Genomic DNA, 13627 nt, shown 5'->3' on the forward strand with positions numbered 1-13627 from the left:
CAAAGTGAGAGGGAGTTGGTTATTTACATTCTCTCCCTGCTCTTCCACACAGGCACACTGTCTCCGAGGTGTCTGAAGAGATGAAGAGCCTGATCATCGAGAAGAATAAGATGGGTCTGGAGGAAGAGCCGGAGCTGCTGGTCAAAGGTGAGTCTGAACGCAGCACACACCGTGCCTCTCCGTTACTCTGTCCTCCGTCCTTAGATCAGTACAGCATCCACCTGCTGTACCGTCAGCTACGATGAGATCAGTCATGCCGCCAAAAAGGAGAAGTCAATTATTCAATCTGGATTTAGAAACTTGGTCATAACTGCAAGGACTTCCTTTAATCAAACTGTTGCTCAACTTGAGCTCTGCTTATCAATCAACAGATTAACTGAGCGAAAAATAAAATCATCAATCTTCAGCCGAATGAGAAATTAAAAAAATAACCTTTAACTGCAGCCCTGCTTTGTTCCTGGGTTTATTAATGAAGTCCTTGCAGGGCCAGGTTGCTGCTGTTCATCTCATTTAGCGCAGTATACCCTAATTGTCTCCTAATAAGTACTGTCGCGGCTCCATGTTGCGCTGTCGCCCCATAGCCAACCCCTCTTTTGACCACATGTGGCCCACAGCTGCTCCTGCTCTCCCGCCGCCCTGTGTGCTCATGTAAGGGTAGCTACTGGCATCAGGAGCACCCGTCTTGCGTGTCTTGATGCTTTTGAGGAATGATCTCATAGGATATTTCTGTGTGATTTTCTTTTCTTTCTGTTTTTTTCTTTTTTTTTTTCTTTGCTTCTTGGCCTGCTACTGGAAGGGAGCAGTAAAATGCCAGCACTTGGATAAGTTACGTCCTGTTTGGAATGGCGGCAGTCAGATTGCCTAATTCTGACAGCAGTTACCATGCGCCCTCCCCTTGGCCTGTGCCTCTCCCTTAACTGCTGTCCCCTGTCTGTCGCTCTGTCTCGCTTGTCAGCAGAGAGAAGTGTGTGTATGCCTCTGTGTGTGTGTGTGGAGTCACTTTCCTTCCAAAACAGAGGACAGTTTCTTTCCTTGGGCCATTGATTACAGTGTCACTTTGTATTTCAGCTTGTACTCCACACCTGCATCCTTTAACCGAACACTCTGTTACAACAGCAGGACACCTCAGGGCGTTAGATAATCCCTCTCATGTCTCTCTTTGTGCTGCACAAAGATAGGTTTCCAATGTGTAGTCATTAGGGCTTCTCCTCTTGTTCTGTATGCTTTTTGTTTGTTTGTTTTATTTTTTTCTTTCTTCAGTGGGATACCCTCAGGCTACATGGGGATGAATGTTGCCCCAGTATCTAAAATAGGCCACCAACATGGCAGATATAGACTGACGAGGGATGAATTGAAAAACGCATGCAGGGGCGACAGAGAGAGATTCTGGCATTGGTTTATTGACATAGCTTTGTTGATTTACAGTTGTGATGAACTGCTTCTCACATGATGCAGAGCTTCTCATGCTTCAGTAAACTGCAGCTCAATCTGTCTGCGTCCGGTCTAGTCCTGTGTTGCTTGTACATAAATGTGAAGTTCAGGTTCATCCAGCTGACCTAATAATCTTTGGGCGTTGGAGCAAGTTGAAAAAAGAAACATAGTCCTTCAAACTGTGTGTTTTTTTTTTTTTTTTCAAAACTGTAATATGAAACCAAGTTTATGTCTTAGGGTTCAGGAGGTGACCTAAGAGTTCAGCGTTTAAAGAAGAAAATGTTTTCCAAAAGTGCCTAAAGTGAAATAGTGGTTTAATTTTAGTGATGATCCTAAACAGGTTTCTTGTGAAATACAAGCATGTGAAGGCCTGTAGAGCAGCATTTCAGAGTTCAACTCACTTCAATTGAACTAAAGTGAAGTGTCCTGTCCTCTTCATTTGCAACGGTCATATTTGATTAAAATCTTACATAATTTTATTTTTTTTTTGAAATCCATGGAGTAAACATTGAGTACTCGAAAATTGACAGGAGGTCTGCAGTAAAGAGATGGAAACGCACAGAGAGAGATTGTTTTCTCAATCTGTGTTTGAGGGGGCAGGGCGCTGGGGAGGGGGGAGGGGGGGGGGGCAGGGGTCACAAATGAAACAAATTAAGGGCGAGCCATGGCCCCCAGGGGAGACATTAGCAGGCCACAGAGATGGGATCCAGATGGAGGACCATGGGAGGTGTATACAGGGGGTCCCAGGACTCTACTGCTCTCTCTTCTGTTTCTGTCTCTCTACTTTTTTTATTTTTTTTGTTGCCTTTTCTTATCGCCTTGTTTAAAGCTCCCAAAAGCAGCAGTGTCTGTAGGACGTCCCGTGACTGTGAGAGAGTGAGAGAGAGAGGCGTCAAGGTAGCGGGCATGCCCTTCTCTCCATGTCTCTCACCCAGTCGGCTTGTCTGCCTCCCCCCTTGTCCCACATCCAGTCTGTCAGCAAGCTCAGCCCTACTTACCTCATAGTTTTTATTTATCCATTTCACATTGGGTTTTGATGCTGCCCCCCTCTGATGTGGTGTTAAGTACCTCCAGGGTTTTTACTTTGGGCTATATTGGGTGGGTTTATGGTGGGTTCAAACCTGGCACTTATATCATATAGAAGCATTCTCAGACGGGAAACATACTGTAGACTGAGAGGCTGAGCCCTCGCCCCCCTCCTCTCGCTCCTCTTATTTTTACTCTGGAGTAGTGAACGAGGCAGGGGAAGCTCAGCGCTGCGCTGCCTTGAAAACCACTTTTGAGGCAGGGATGAAAAGCGGCGGTGCAGGTGGACAGGTGGCGCGCAGCTTGCTAACCACAGAGGAAGTTGTGATGCTGGTGTGGCGTCATTGCCATGGTGGGAAGTTGGAGGTACATTGCCTAATTGTTCCCTTTAAAACCACTCACTGAAGTAAGCAAGCAAGCAAGCACACACCATATGCACTCACATGCACAGCCACCCCACATATGGCATGCTGCCAGCGGTATAGCAGGGCCTTGCCACCTCCAATAGTCCCACCCAGTTTAGTATCAGTCCATGACCCCTCTGCCAGCCTCTCCACCAGCCCTCCGGATGAACTCTGACCCCCTACCAGGACTCCTCAACCCTCCTCCTCCTCTGTCTGTTTCTCTCCAGGGAGCATCTGGACAGAGCTCTGCCAAGCTAGTTTATTTATCTACTCCAAGATTAAATATTTATTAGGAACAATTTGCACACATAGCTTAAGGGGGAGAGAGGAGGTTCACTGCTGTTTTGGAACAGTGGATCTGGGCTGTTGCAGTCTTTCCAAACCGTCGGGACTTTGGGAACACAACAGTCTTGCATTGTAGAGCCAGCCCTGGCGGGATCAGCAGGCATGCCTATGTGCTGGCTGGCTGAGGGCAAGTCTGCTTTGCTCTCTTTGTCTCCAGCTGTCACACTGTTCCAGTATCTCTCACTCTCTTCCTCTCTCTCCCTCCTTTTCTCACTCTGTCAACCACTAAAGTGGTAATTATGTTGGCTGCATGCAGGCTTTAATGCCTATGCCATTAGCTGGCTGTATTTTTATCCCCTAGTATTTACCCCAACAAGGCAGTCACACACAGGCTGCTACAAACTTTATGGATAATTACATGCCTTTGGGATTATTCTTAGTGAAGACATGGTGTGGCAGCACTGGTTCTGCAGCTTTGTGACGAGCCCACCTACCACTCAGGTCTTTTGAAGGATAATTCTCGTCTTGGCGTGTAGCTGCGTTTGAAACTGGTGATAAAATCAAAACTCTCTGCCTATATGATTCGTCAAATAGTGCATTGATGTCATTTATATTTTATTTTGTCATCATAGGTAAATTCATGCAAAACTGCTGATGCGTGTTCCCGTCGGGGCCAGTTTTTCGGCAAGCAGTCATTTGCCTCGAAAACAACACCGTCTCGTGACGTTCCGTTATTATCTTATAGTGTGGTGATTGTGCAGGTCACAATTTGTCCATGAGAGCGTTTTGGAGTTGTTGGATTGTGTGTTTGATGAGTTTGATGAGGGAAGCCCAGAAATCCCATGAGCCTCCGTAGCGTAGCTCTGAGCAGCTCGCGGCTCTGCTCCGCTGTTCTAAAAATAGCTTGCACCGACAATTAAAGGTAACAAACCTACTCGTAAAACTGTAGGGATTATGGCAATGGGCCAATTTGCCAAAATGTTGAACTATCCCTTTAAGTAAGACAAGAAGAAAACTGATTGGGAAATAATCAAGAAATTTCTATTATGGAATATTATTTCATGGTTGAATAATATGTATGTGTGTTATGTTGTTGTTATTTTAGGGTGGCTGTTGCGGGAGGTTCGAGGAAACTGGATCAAGCAGCGTCGGTACTGGTTTGTGCTGAGCCAGGACTCACTCGACTACTACAGCGGACCAGAGAAAGGAGCCCGCAGACTGGGCACCCTGGTCCTCACCAACCTCTGCTCCGTCATCTGGCCTGACAAACAGACCTACAAAGAAACAGGTGAGCAATGCATGCATGTATGTATGTTACAATACACAGACAGGCTGATGCACAGCTGACTCATGCTCTTGTGCACTTTGCCTGTACTCTCGGTAGATTCCAGCCACATCTGTCAATTCCCAGCATAGTGACTAGACTTTTTTTTTTTTTTAATTCCTAAGAAGTTGTTCAGGTTTTTTTTTACTCTCGTTTAATGTCCTGTGGTCCTGGTTCCTTTAAGTTTGGGAAGCCCCAGCTGTTTTTGGGCCATATATGGTTCAAGGTTGGTTTGGAAACCTCACATCTGAGTAATCAGCGGGGGCTTCTCCCTCCATTTCTCGGATCAAAGAAACAAAAGGCATTGAACTGAAAGAGCAGACTTGTTGCTGAATAGAAAGAGACACAGGGCTGACTTGTCCTTTTCGAGTTAATGTATTACTCAAACATGTCGCAGTCGCCCTCTGTCTAAGTCTCCGTCTGCCTGTCCATCAATGGAGGGGATTATGTCCTGCTGACTTCACCAAACCACTTAAAATCTCCAAACCAATGTACAAACCCAAATCCAAACATAGTTGTTACTAACTCAATATGCCATGGGACTTTTCTGGACAGAAGTGTGCTTTCAGCAGCGGCTTTGTCACAAGCTCCATGGGCTGTTTCACTACTGAGTAGCTTTGTGTTCCTCCTAAGCCACTTCCCTTTACGGGCTACATCCGTGGCATCTTTGACCCTCAACTCCAGAGTTAATGTAAGGGCTCCAAACAGGCTTAACGTGGGCAATGGCATTGCCACCATGTTGTAAATCCTCTTCATTTTGGGTTTGTACTTCATCGAGAATCTAAACAAAGAAGGATGTGGTGCCAAGTCACGTAGCAGGAAAGCCCGATAACAGCCATGGGGCTGCAGGCTGCCTGGGGTATGTCTAATACTTCCTCTGGACAAGGAGGAAGCACGCCTTGCGCACTTTTATTGCAGGTCATCTGAGAGAGACTCACTGAGGGGATTAACACTTGTCCTCAACCTCATCTGTAGAATGACTGTTCTTGTTTGGTTTTGGTGTGGTCTTAGGTTCCTCTCAACCTGACCTTTGATCCTTAGTGAAACTGAGAGAGGAAGTCAGAGAAGAGAGAGTCACGCCACGCCACACATGTGGGGTCTCTGTGGTGAACAAATTTCACTGGCCTCTTCCCCATTTGCGTGACTTGTTCGAATTACAAGTAGTATGGTTACATCATATGCAATGTTTTTTTGTTTTTGTATGTGTTTCTTTCAGGCTACTGGAGCATCACAGTATATGGGCGGAAGCACTGCTACAGGTTATACACCAAGCACTTCAACGAGGCTGTGCACTGGGCATGTGCCATCCAGAAAATAATAGACACCAAAGCACCGGTGGAAACGCCAACGCAGCTCCTGATCAGAGATATCGAGGTAGGCCGCACACACACACACACACACACACACACACACACACACACACACACACACACACACACACACACACACACACACACACACACACACACACACACACACACACACACACACACACACACAGTTGCTGCCTACATAGCTACTACCTGTGATAAGAACCACCAAACACAAACAATCATCAGGCCACGCATTATTTCCCGTCGGCTGTGTTGCCATAGAAACCACGCTGCCACATTGAGTCCAAAGTTTGCTTTTCTCTTTTTGAATGACCTCATCTTATTGCGCCGCACTAGGACGGGACTTAATCGCAGGCAGAACAGTCATGAGGGCATTTCCTATGAGTCAGTGCTTGCAGAAATTGTATTCATGGTGTTTGAAAAGATGCCCCCCCCCCCCCCCACACCCACCACCCACCCCACCCACCTACCTTCTCACATGGAGAGAGTGTATTTTTAAAGGACACCCATATTTTTAGACCAGGGGTTGCTAGAGAACACAGCGTGCTGGAATCTCATTGAGCAGACGGATGACTCGTCTTGCATCAGTCTGCCCCAGGGGTGAAGAGAGGGGCAGCTTTGGCAGAGGAGGTGGAGGAGGTGGAGGAGGAGGAGGAGGGCTCGGCGTGAAGCAGCAGGGCCCAGATAAGCAGTCCTGTGCCTGGCCTCCTGTCCCCGTAATCTCCCAACGAGAGTCTCTAATCTCAAAGAAAGTGGTTAATCTGTTTGCCTCCGTCTGCCCCTGTCTGCTTCACCAGGAGGGGCCAAGCTTGTGTTAAAAGAGGAAGAGAGGGGGGCTGCCTTTTAAAGTGCTCTTCGTTCATTGTTTTGGCTTTTCCCTGTGAAGACTCTTCCTCAGTCTTCAACATCGGCTCTCCGCGTGTTGCTTTCTCTCGCTCTCCGTTTCTCTCTCTCACCTTTATACACAGGCACACTTTCTCAAATAGGCGAGGTATTTCCCCCTCTCAAGTGTGAGATTAGGGCTGCTGCAAAAAAAAATTGCAGGGAGCGTTAACAGAGGAGGCTTTGTGTGCACAGAACTGCACGCTTATCTTAAAAGCATAAATTCATGTTCCAGCCACAGACACAAGGGAGAAGAAGGGATTGCAGTTTTAGTCTTGAACCCACAGCCAGAGGCCATGTGTGAAAGAGAGAAAAATGGAGAGAAGATCTGAAGAACAGATTAGTCGGGTTAACTGCTCTACTTTAAAGCTGCCACACATTGTTTAAAGGATAGCTCTTGCTTATTAACACCTGGGCCAGCTGGCCATCTTTTTTTTTTCTTTCTTTCTTTTTTGATCAGGCTGAAATCAAGGAGTGCAGCAACATTGCTGGCGTGGAAAATTACAACTAATTGGATTGTTTCCAAAAATTCTAGGAGCAGTTTTGGTTTTAGTTTAGAAACCGACTCCTGTTTTATCATCTGACTGGCTGTGTGTTTAGATGAAATAGGCCTACTGCTATGTTACCACCAGATATGAGTCATGGAAAAGTCAAAGTGATACAAATGCGAGAAAAAAGTTGTAAGAGATGATAAGAAATGAAAAAGACTGAGCCATTCGTTGTCTTTTAAATTATGATTATGAGCATAACAGTGCTTGCATGAAGCTATGTTAGCTTTGTATCTCCAATGCAAGTGTTATAAATTTCATCTAGCGTTTGGCAAGAAGGAGACCCAAGAGCTAACTCACTCACTGAATCTTATGTTACAATCTGTGAGACTTTGTGGAGAGCTTGGCTAGCTGTTCCCCTATTTTCAGTACTTGTGCAACATGTTAAGTTAATTCAGCTTCTGCACAATCATTAACAATGATTTCTCATCTAGTGTTTGCCAACAACGAGACCCAAGTGGTAAATAAATAAAGACTGAACTATGATAAATAAGAAACTTCGTACAGTGCTAGGCTAGCTGTTTTCAGTATTTGCGCCAGCCAAGCTAACTTAGCTGTATCGTCTGAACGATCATGACAGCAGAATTCAATCTAGTAAATAAAATAAAGATTAAACCCATATAATGAGGAATTGATGTATAGCTTTGTGTATTCCACCCCAAACATGACAGTGGTATCAATTTCATCTGGCAGTGGGCAAGATGAGAGGGGAATATTGAGTGTATTTCCCAAAATACAACTGCATGCGTCAGCAGAAGATCAAAGGGAGCACCTAGGGGTCCAACTGTGCGGTGCATGAATATCATCTGGGTTTGTGGTGCTGTATCCTGGTGCACGTGGCCCACAGAGCAGCATCTCATTCCCACAGTTCAAACAGACAAGCCTGTCACCAGTGTGCACCAAACACTTCAGAAGAATGTGTCAACTTTGGCCCACTAAGGAGTGGAGGGGGGAAGCAGGGCTTGTCTTGTAGCCAGAGAGAGAAAGGGTAGGTGGGTGGTTGGGGGAGGGAGAGGAGGAGGAGGGTAGGGGAGGTGAGGGGGGAGGGGGGGGGGGTCAGAGGCAGGAGAGAGCCGAGCAGTGGCAAGGTTACTAATGAGCAACAGGTGCTGGAGGGCAGGAGCATGGAAGCCATCTGTACCGCTGGAAGGCATCTATCCGCACAGGCAGTGAAAGACACAGGCGCACGAAACTCATTGACACCGACCAGCGGATAAAATATAACGTGTCAGCCATGCTAGTGTGGTTTGCTGGGTCATCACTTGACCTTCCTGCTGCTTTGAAAGTTGCCAGAGCCGAATAGTGACCCTGGTCAAATCGACCCCGGTCACCCCTGACAGACAAACTCAGACACTCAATCACCCTCTTGCTGACTTGCCTTCAGGTCAGCCACAGGCATATTGAAGACATATGAAAGTTTGTTATTTACTTTGTCCACAGATGTTATCGTCACACTATATATATATTTTTTTCCCACTTGTATACTTCAGGAGAATAAGTTCAACCCAGAGGTAGTGGAGCACATCTACCAGCACAACCCTATTCTGAAGTACACCCAGGGCCCCCTGTATGCCCCACTGCTCCCCTTCCCCTATGGCAGCCTGGAGCACACATGTAAGTAGTTACTTATGTACACGTCATACATTATCATATAAGTTGTGTGTATGTGTGTGTAGCCGCAGAGAAAAATGAAAATAATGATAAATAATTTTTACAGCACTTTGAGAAAGTGCTGATTGGCTGAGACTTCCTTCGAGCTATAACAAATGCACATCTTTACTATGCCATGCCGTGCTATGATTAGTAACTTATGTCTCGTGGAAAATGAACACTCGAGGCTTTATCTCTCTGCAGCTAAGCACCATTTTATATAACTGCACTTCAAGGACTTGAAATGCTAAGTGGAAAGAAGCGGTGTAATCGCTGTGACTACTGTGCAGTTTAAACTGCTGAGGGGCAGCATTAATCTCAATGCAGTGCAGGTCACTATCATAACTGCTCAGCTCCTTCTTTAAAAAAACTTGAAAACAGGTGCACGCCACTGAAAAAGATAAGAACAGACAACAATGAGATGGTTGTGATTCTCATTACATTGTAAAGCTTTGCTATAATTCAATGATATTCACATGAGAAAATGTTAATATTATGTGTCCCGGGGAGGTTGGGGGGCAAAACACAGCAGAGAGAGGTCAACACATTAACACAATAATGCGCCTCTCTCCCCAGACCACAGTGGGAAAGGCTATGGCTCGGTGCGTGAGGAGGCCGTGAAGCTCTTCAACTGCCTGCAGCAGCTGGAGTCGGCACGGGAGCCGATTCCCATTATCCAGGGCGTGCTGCAGACCTGCCTGGACCTGCGGCCTCTCCGCGACGAGGTCTACTGCCAGCTGGTGAAGCAGACGAGCTACACGCCTGCACCGTACACGGCCGCGCACCTCCGCTACTGGCAGCTCCTCACCTGCATGAGCTGCACCTTCCTGCCCGGGCCCACGGTGCTCAAGTACCTGCGGTTCCACCTCAAGAGGTGAGATAATAGTTTGTTTAACCCACCTGAGAGCAGGGATTTCCTTGTTATTGCTAGAAAGTTTGGAAAATTAGTACTCAAACTTTGAGTCCTCGTCAGTCTGACTTATATAAGCTGATGTAAACTCTGTTTTCAAATATAGCGCCTGTATTTTTTCCCTTTGCAATATAATGTGAATGCAGCATTCATGTTTGATTTATTCATGTTGGATTTAGCATAAATAAATCCTGCTGACTGAAGAAAGCTGTTCACATCATCTCCTACTTGTAATTGCCAGTGGAAAACATGGACTTTTTACATATTTTCTCTGGCTCTGATATGTCCCACTGGGAAACATGACTTGTGGTGGACAAGTGGAAAACACTGCAGCGAATTTGTCTATGTTGACAGCGTAAGGTAGCAGAAACCACAGTTGTCAGTTAACAGCAATATTGCAGTGTTTATTTTATAGTCATGAAAACGATTTTACAGGAGCGTGACCAAGTCAAGTCAAGTGTGAACTCAAGCTGTAGCAGCACGGTGCCATCACAGTGCCATATCACTGAGGCAGCAGACTAGGAGTCTGGGAGGCGGGAGGGGAGGGGGTGAGTGATCGAGGGAGATCAGGTTGAATTCTGGGAAGTAAAAGTAAACTAGTAGTGTGTAGTGTCAGAGAAAACCTGGGGTCTAGACTGGGGTCTATAGCGTAGGCGTCAGCATCCCTTCAGGCTCCAGTTTAGATATAGTAGCGTGATATGCCTTCACATTGTTAGCGTGTTCCCGCAGACAGCTCCAGTCTTTTAGAGCCGGATTTGCAGGTCTGAATTAGCCCCTCTGTCAAGCACGCCAATCGAAGTTATTAACAGTGCTAATCTCCTGCTCCAGATTTTCTGTCTAACGCCGTGCCATCAAACCACGACAGTTTTCTATCTATATTTCTGTACTGGGACTTGCCTCCAGCTAATGGAACAGTTGCATGCAACGGCGATTCATAATAACACTGTGGAACTCACTGCCTGTGTGTTTTGATACGTCTTTGCCGGCGCTCTCACGCACTCTCTCACTCGGTTGATCAGTGCTGAGGCTGCAGCTGGGCAGAGCTAAGACTGGAGCTGGGCAGTGGGCCCAGAAACCCTCCTCCACTCCCCCAGTGCCCTGAGAAACCCCCAGGGAATGTCTGCTGTCAGAGAGAATAGGCCAGAAGAAAGAAAGCAGAGGAGGAAGAGGAGGAGGAGGAGGAGGAGGAGGAGGGGGCAAGAGAGAAGGAAAGAGCAGAGAGGGGTGAAGAGAGGAGAGTATAGGAAGGCACACACAGACTGAGTGGAACATTCCTAATTATGTTTCAGCGGGACAAATCCCACCCTGTGGCCATATAGTTATGAGAGAGTGAGACATCGGAGGGAATGAGAGGCCCTCTCTCTTTCTGACAGAATATTTGAGGCACTCTTGTTTGCCTCCCTCTATCCTCTGTTTTGTGTATTTTGGGACGAACATCGTGGTATAATTGTTTCCTTCCTATTTTTTTCCTCCCCTCGGTGTTTACACAGGGCCGAGCTCGTAACTCAATCGGGTTGTATTTCGCACCTTTAGCAAAGTGCGTGTAAGACTTCAGGTTCCAGTTGGAGTGTGTCGTCCACTGCCTTTTTGTCCCTTTTTTTTTTAAAACACCGCCCCCTCTCCTACACACACTCACCTACCACTCCTGGATGCTCCACTGGGAGGAAGTGGCAGGTCACTCTGGTTCAGAGGAGCGGAAACACCTTTTCCTGTTTCGTGCGCTACCCAAAGTCAAACATGTTTTCTTTGCCATTTTCCTTTTCTTTGAAGGATTGAGGGATGTTGAGCCTTTTAAGTCCCTAAGAGCTAAAGTGAGAACATTTGTCATTCCTCGCCTCATTGACTTTCGAGCATTGCCAGCCCCAAAGAAAATAAAGAACCCGGTTGAATCAAAGGATGACGCAAAGTCCATAATCGCAGCATAACACTCTGCAGTCTTTGAGTCACTGTTAACATCACGCGCATTAACAAGTTCTCCCTTTTTAAGTATCGAATCTTTTCATTTTGCTGGCAAATATCTAGTAACTCTGAATGTACTTGCATGAGCACACACACACACACACAAACACATCTCCATCTCACTTTCTCACACTTTTCTTGCAGGATTCAGAGCCAAAGTCCTGAATCTGAGATGGATAACTATGCGTCATTCATCAGCGAGGCTCTGGAGAAGACCAAGTGTCGGGAGTGTGTGCCATCCTGGGAGGAGATCCAGATGCTGATGAGCAGACAGGAGATGCTGTGCACTGTGCACTATCCTGGCCCGGGATCCTGCCAGCTCTACATCAGCTCACACACCACTGCCAATGAGGTTTGGTCACATCTGTCTGCATTTTTTGTATTTTTTCTTCACCATTTCATCTTCTCACATGTTTCCCTAGCCCAGTCTGGAGTCTAGTCCAGTGACTAAGTAATGACAATCACAGCCCCTGTATTTTTTCGCCTTGTGTTTTTTTTTTCTTCCTCTTAAAGTCTAACCATCTGTGCGTCCACCTGTCCCCCCCCTTGTCTCTCACCAGGTGGTTCGAAGGATGCAGGAGAAGCTCGGCCTGCAGGAGAGCAAAAACACGTTTGCACTGTACGAGCAGAATGCACTGTGGGAGCAGCCGGTGGCGGGCAGCGCTCTGATCGCAGACATCCTGACCAGGTTTGAAAAGTAAATCAGTCGGTGTTCACCCTGTCAGACGCTGTGAGGGAGCGAGACACAGTAAAAAAAAAAGAAAAAAGAAAAAAAAGAAACAAGCAGACAGAGGCTCTATCAAAACACCTTGTCTAGTCTTAGGAATCCGAGCTGTCTGTCAGCGGTGGAGTGTTTATTTATCTTGACGTGTTCAACTCCCATAGTGAATGTTATGCAGTATCCTTGATAACTGGTGACCTTGGTCTGGTCCTGTTGGTCAAACATGACACCCTGGACCTGTGTTACTATCTCTGTCAGTAAAGCCGGCTGGCTGCCCCCCCCCCCCCCCCCCCCCCCCCCTGATCCCCCCACTGGGACAGCCAAGGTGAAGCTGATGTCATTTGGTTGTACAAGGCAAAGTCTAGAATGAAACGATAAGGCGTCCAGTGGGAATGAAAGGGAACTGTGTTTTTTTAACAGGCGTGGGCGTCCGTGTCCTCACAGCGCTGAGAGACAGGGTAAACATGAAACTCAGCAAACCGCCAAGTTACTAAACAACAATAGCACCGACCGGGGAGGGGGGCAGTATCTTGTAACATATTAACATCTAGACTTAAGATTATTGGTGTACCATGGCTGTACTGTTGTATTTGTCCCCCCACCCACCCACCCACCCACCCAGTTTGTTAACACTCGCTGTCCCTCCTCTGTTGCAGCTTCTCCACCAAAGAGTCGGAGTCTGAATCCCAATGGAAACTGTGCTTCAAGCTGTACTGCCTGTTGGACGCTGACGGCATATCAGTGGACAGCATCGAGTATCTCTTTCTGTTTGAGCAGGTAATGGAGCAGAACAAGCCCCCCCCCCACCCCCCACCCTCTAATGCCCACCCTGTCCAAAAAAGAAAAAGAAAAAAGAAGAAAAAAGGGATAGAGTTATCCTTCGAGAGCTGCTTTGTTACGGTGACCCCTCCTCTGGTGATAATGAGAAATAATTTATTGTCCTGCAGTGATTCATTGCTCGTATTTCATTGGATTATTATGTTTTTACTTAACAATCATTAATGTCTTCATGGGCTGTGATTCCAATAAAATGCACTGCATTAAAAAGTGTGACTAAGAGCACTGGCTGCGGTGCAGAATGGGGGCAAAAAGCAGCCAGCACTAGGCTTTATTAGAACATTTTTTCCCGAGGACTCCCATAAAAGAGTTATGG

General features: G+C 46.6%; 1 protein-coding gene across 2 annotated transcripts in view; it reads left to right on the top strand.

The window, feature by feature from the left end:
- The window catches only part of plekhh3 (pleckstrin homology, MyTH4 and FERM domain containing H3), a 32628-nt gene that overhangs the window by 13994 nt on the left and 5007 nt on the right, over nt 1–13627 (top strand). For both annotated transcript variants that reach the window (XM_083977676.1, XM_083977677.1), the window contains 8 exons: nt 53–147; nt 4252–4434; nt 5687–5844; nt 8725–8848; nt 9461–9758; nt 11898–12105; nt 12314–12441; nt 13131–13251. In XM_083977676.1, the coding sequence (XP_083833802.1) occupies nt 53–147; nt 4252–4434; nt 5687–5844; nt 8725–8848; nt 9461–9758; nt 11898–12105; nt 12314–12441; nt 13131–13251 (1315 nt within the window). The remainder of the gene's footprint in view (nt 1–52; nt 148–4251; nt 4435–5686; nt 5845–8724; nt 8849–9460; nt 9759–11897; nt 12106–12313; nt 12442–13130; nt 13252–13627) is intronic.

The sequence above is a fragment of the Trachurus trachurus genome (assembly GCF_905171665.1).
Source record: "Trachurus trachurus genome assembly, chromosome: 8".
Classification (NCBI taxonomy): Eukaryota; Metazoa; Chordata; class Actinopteri; order Carangiformes; family Carangidae; genus Trachurus; species Trachurus trachurus.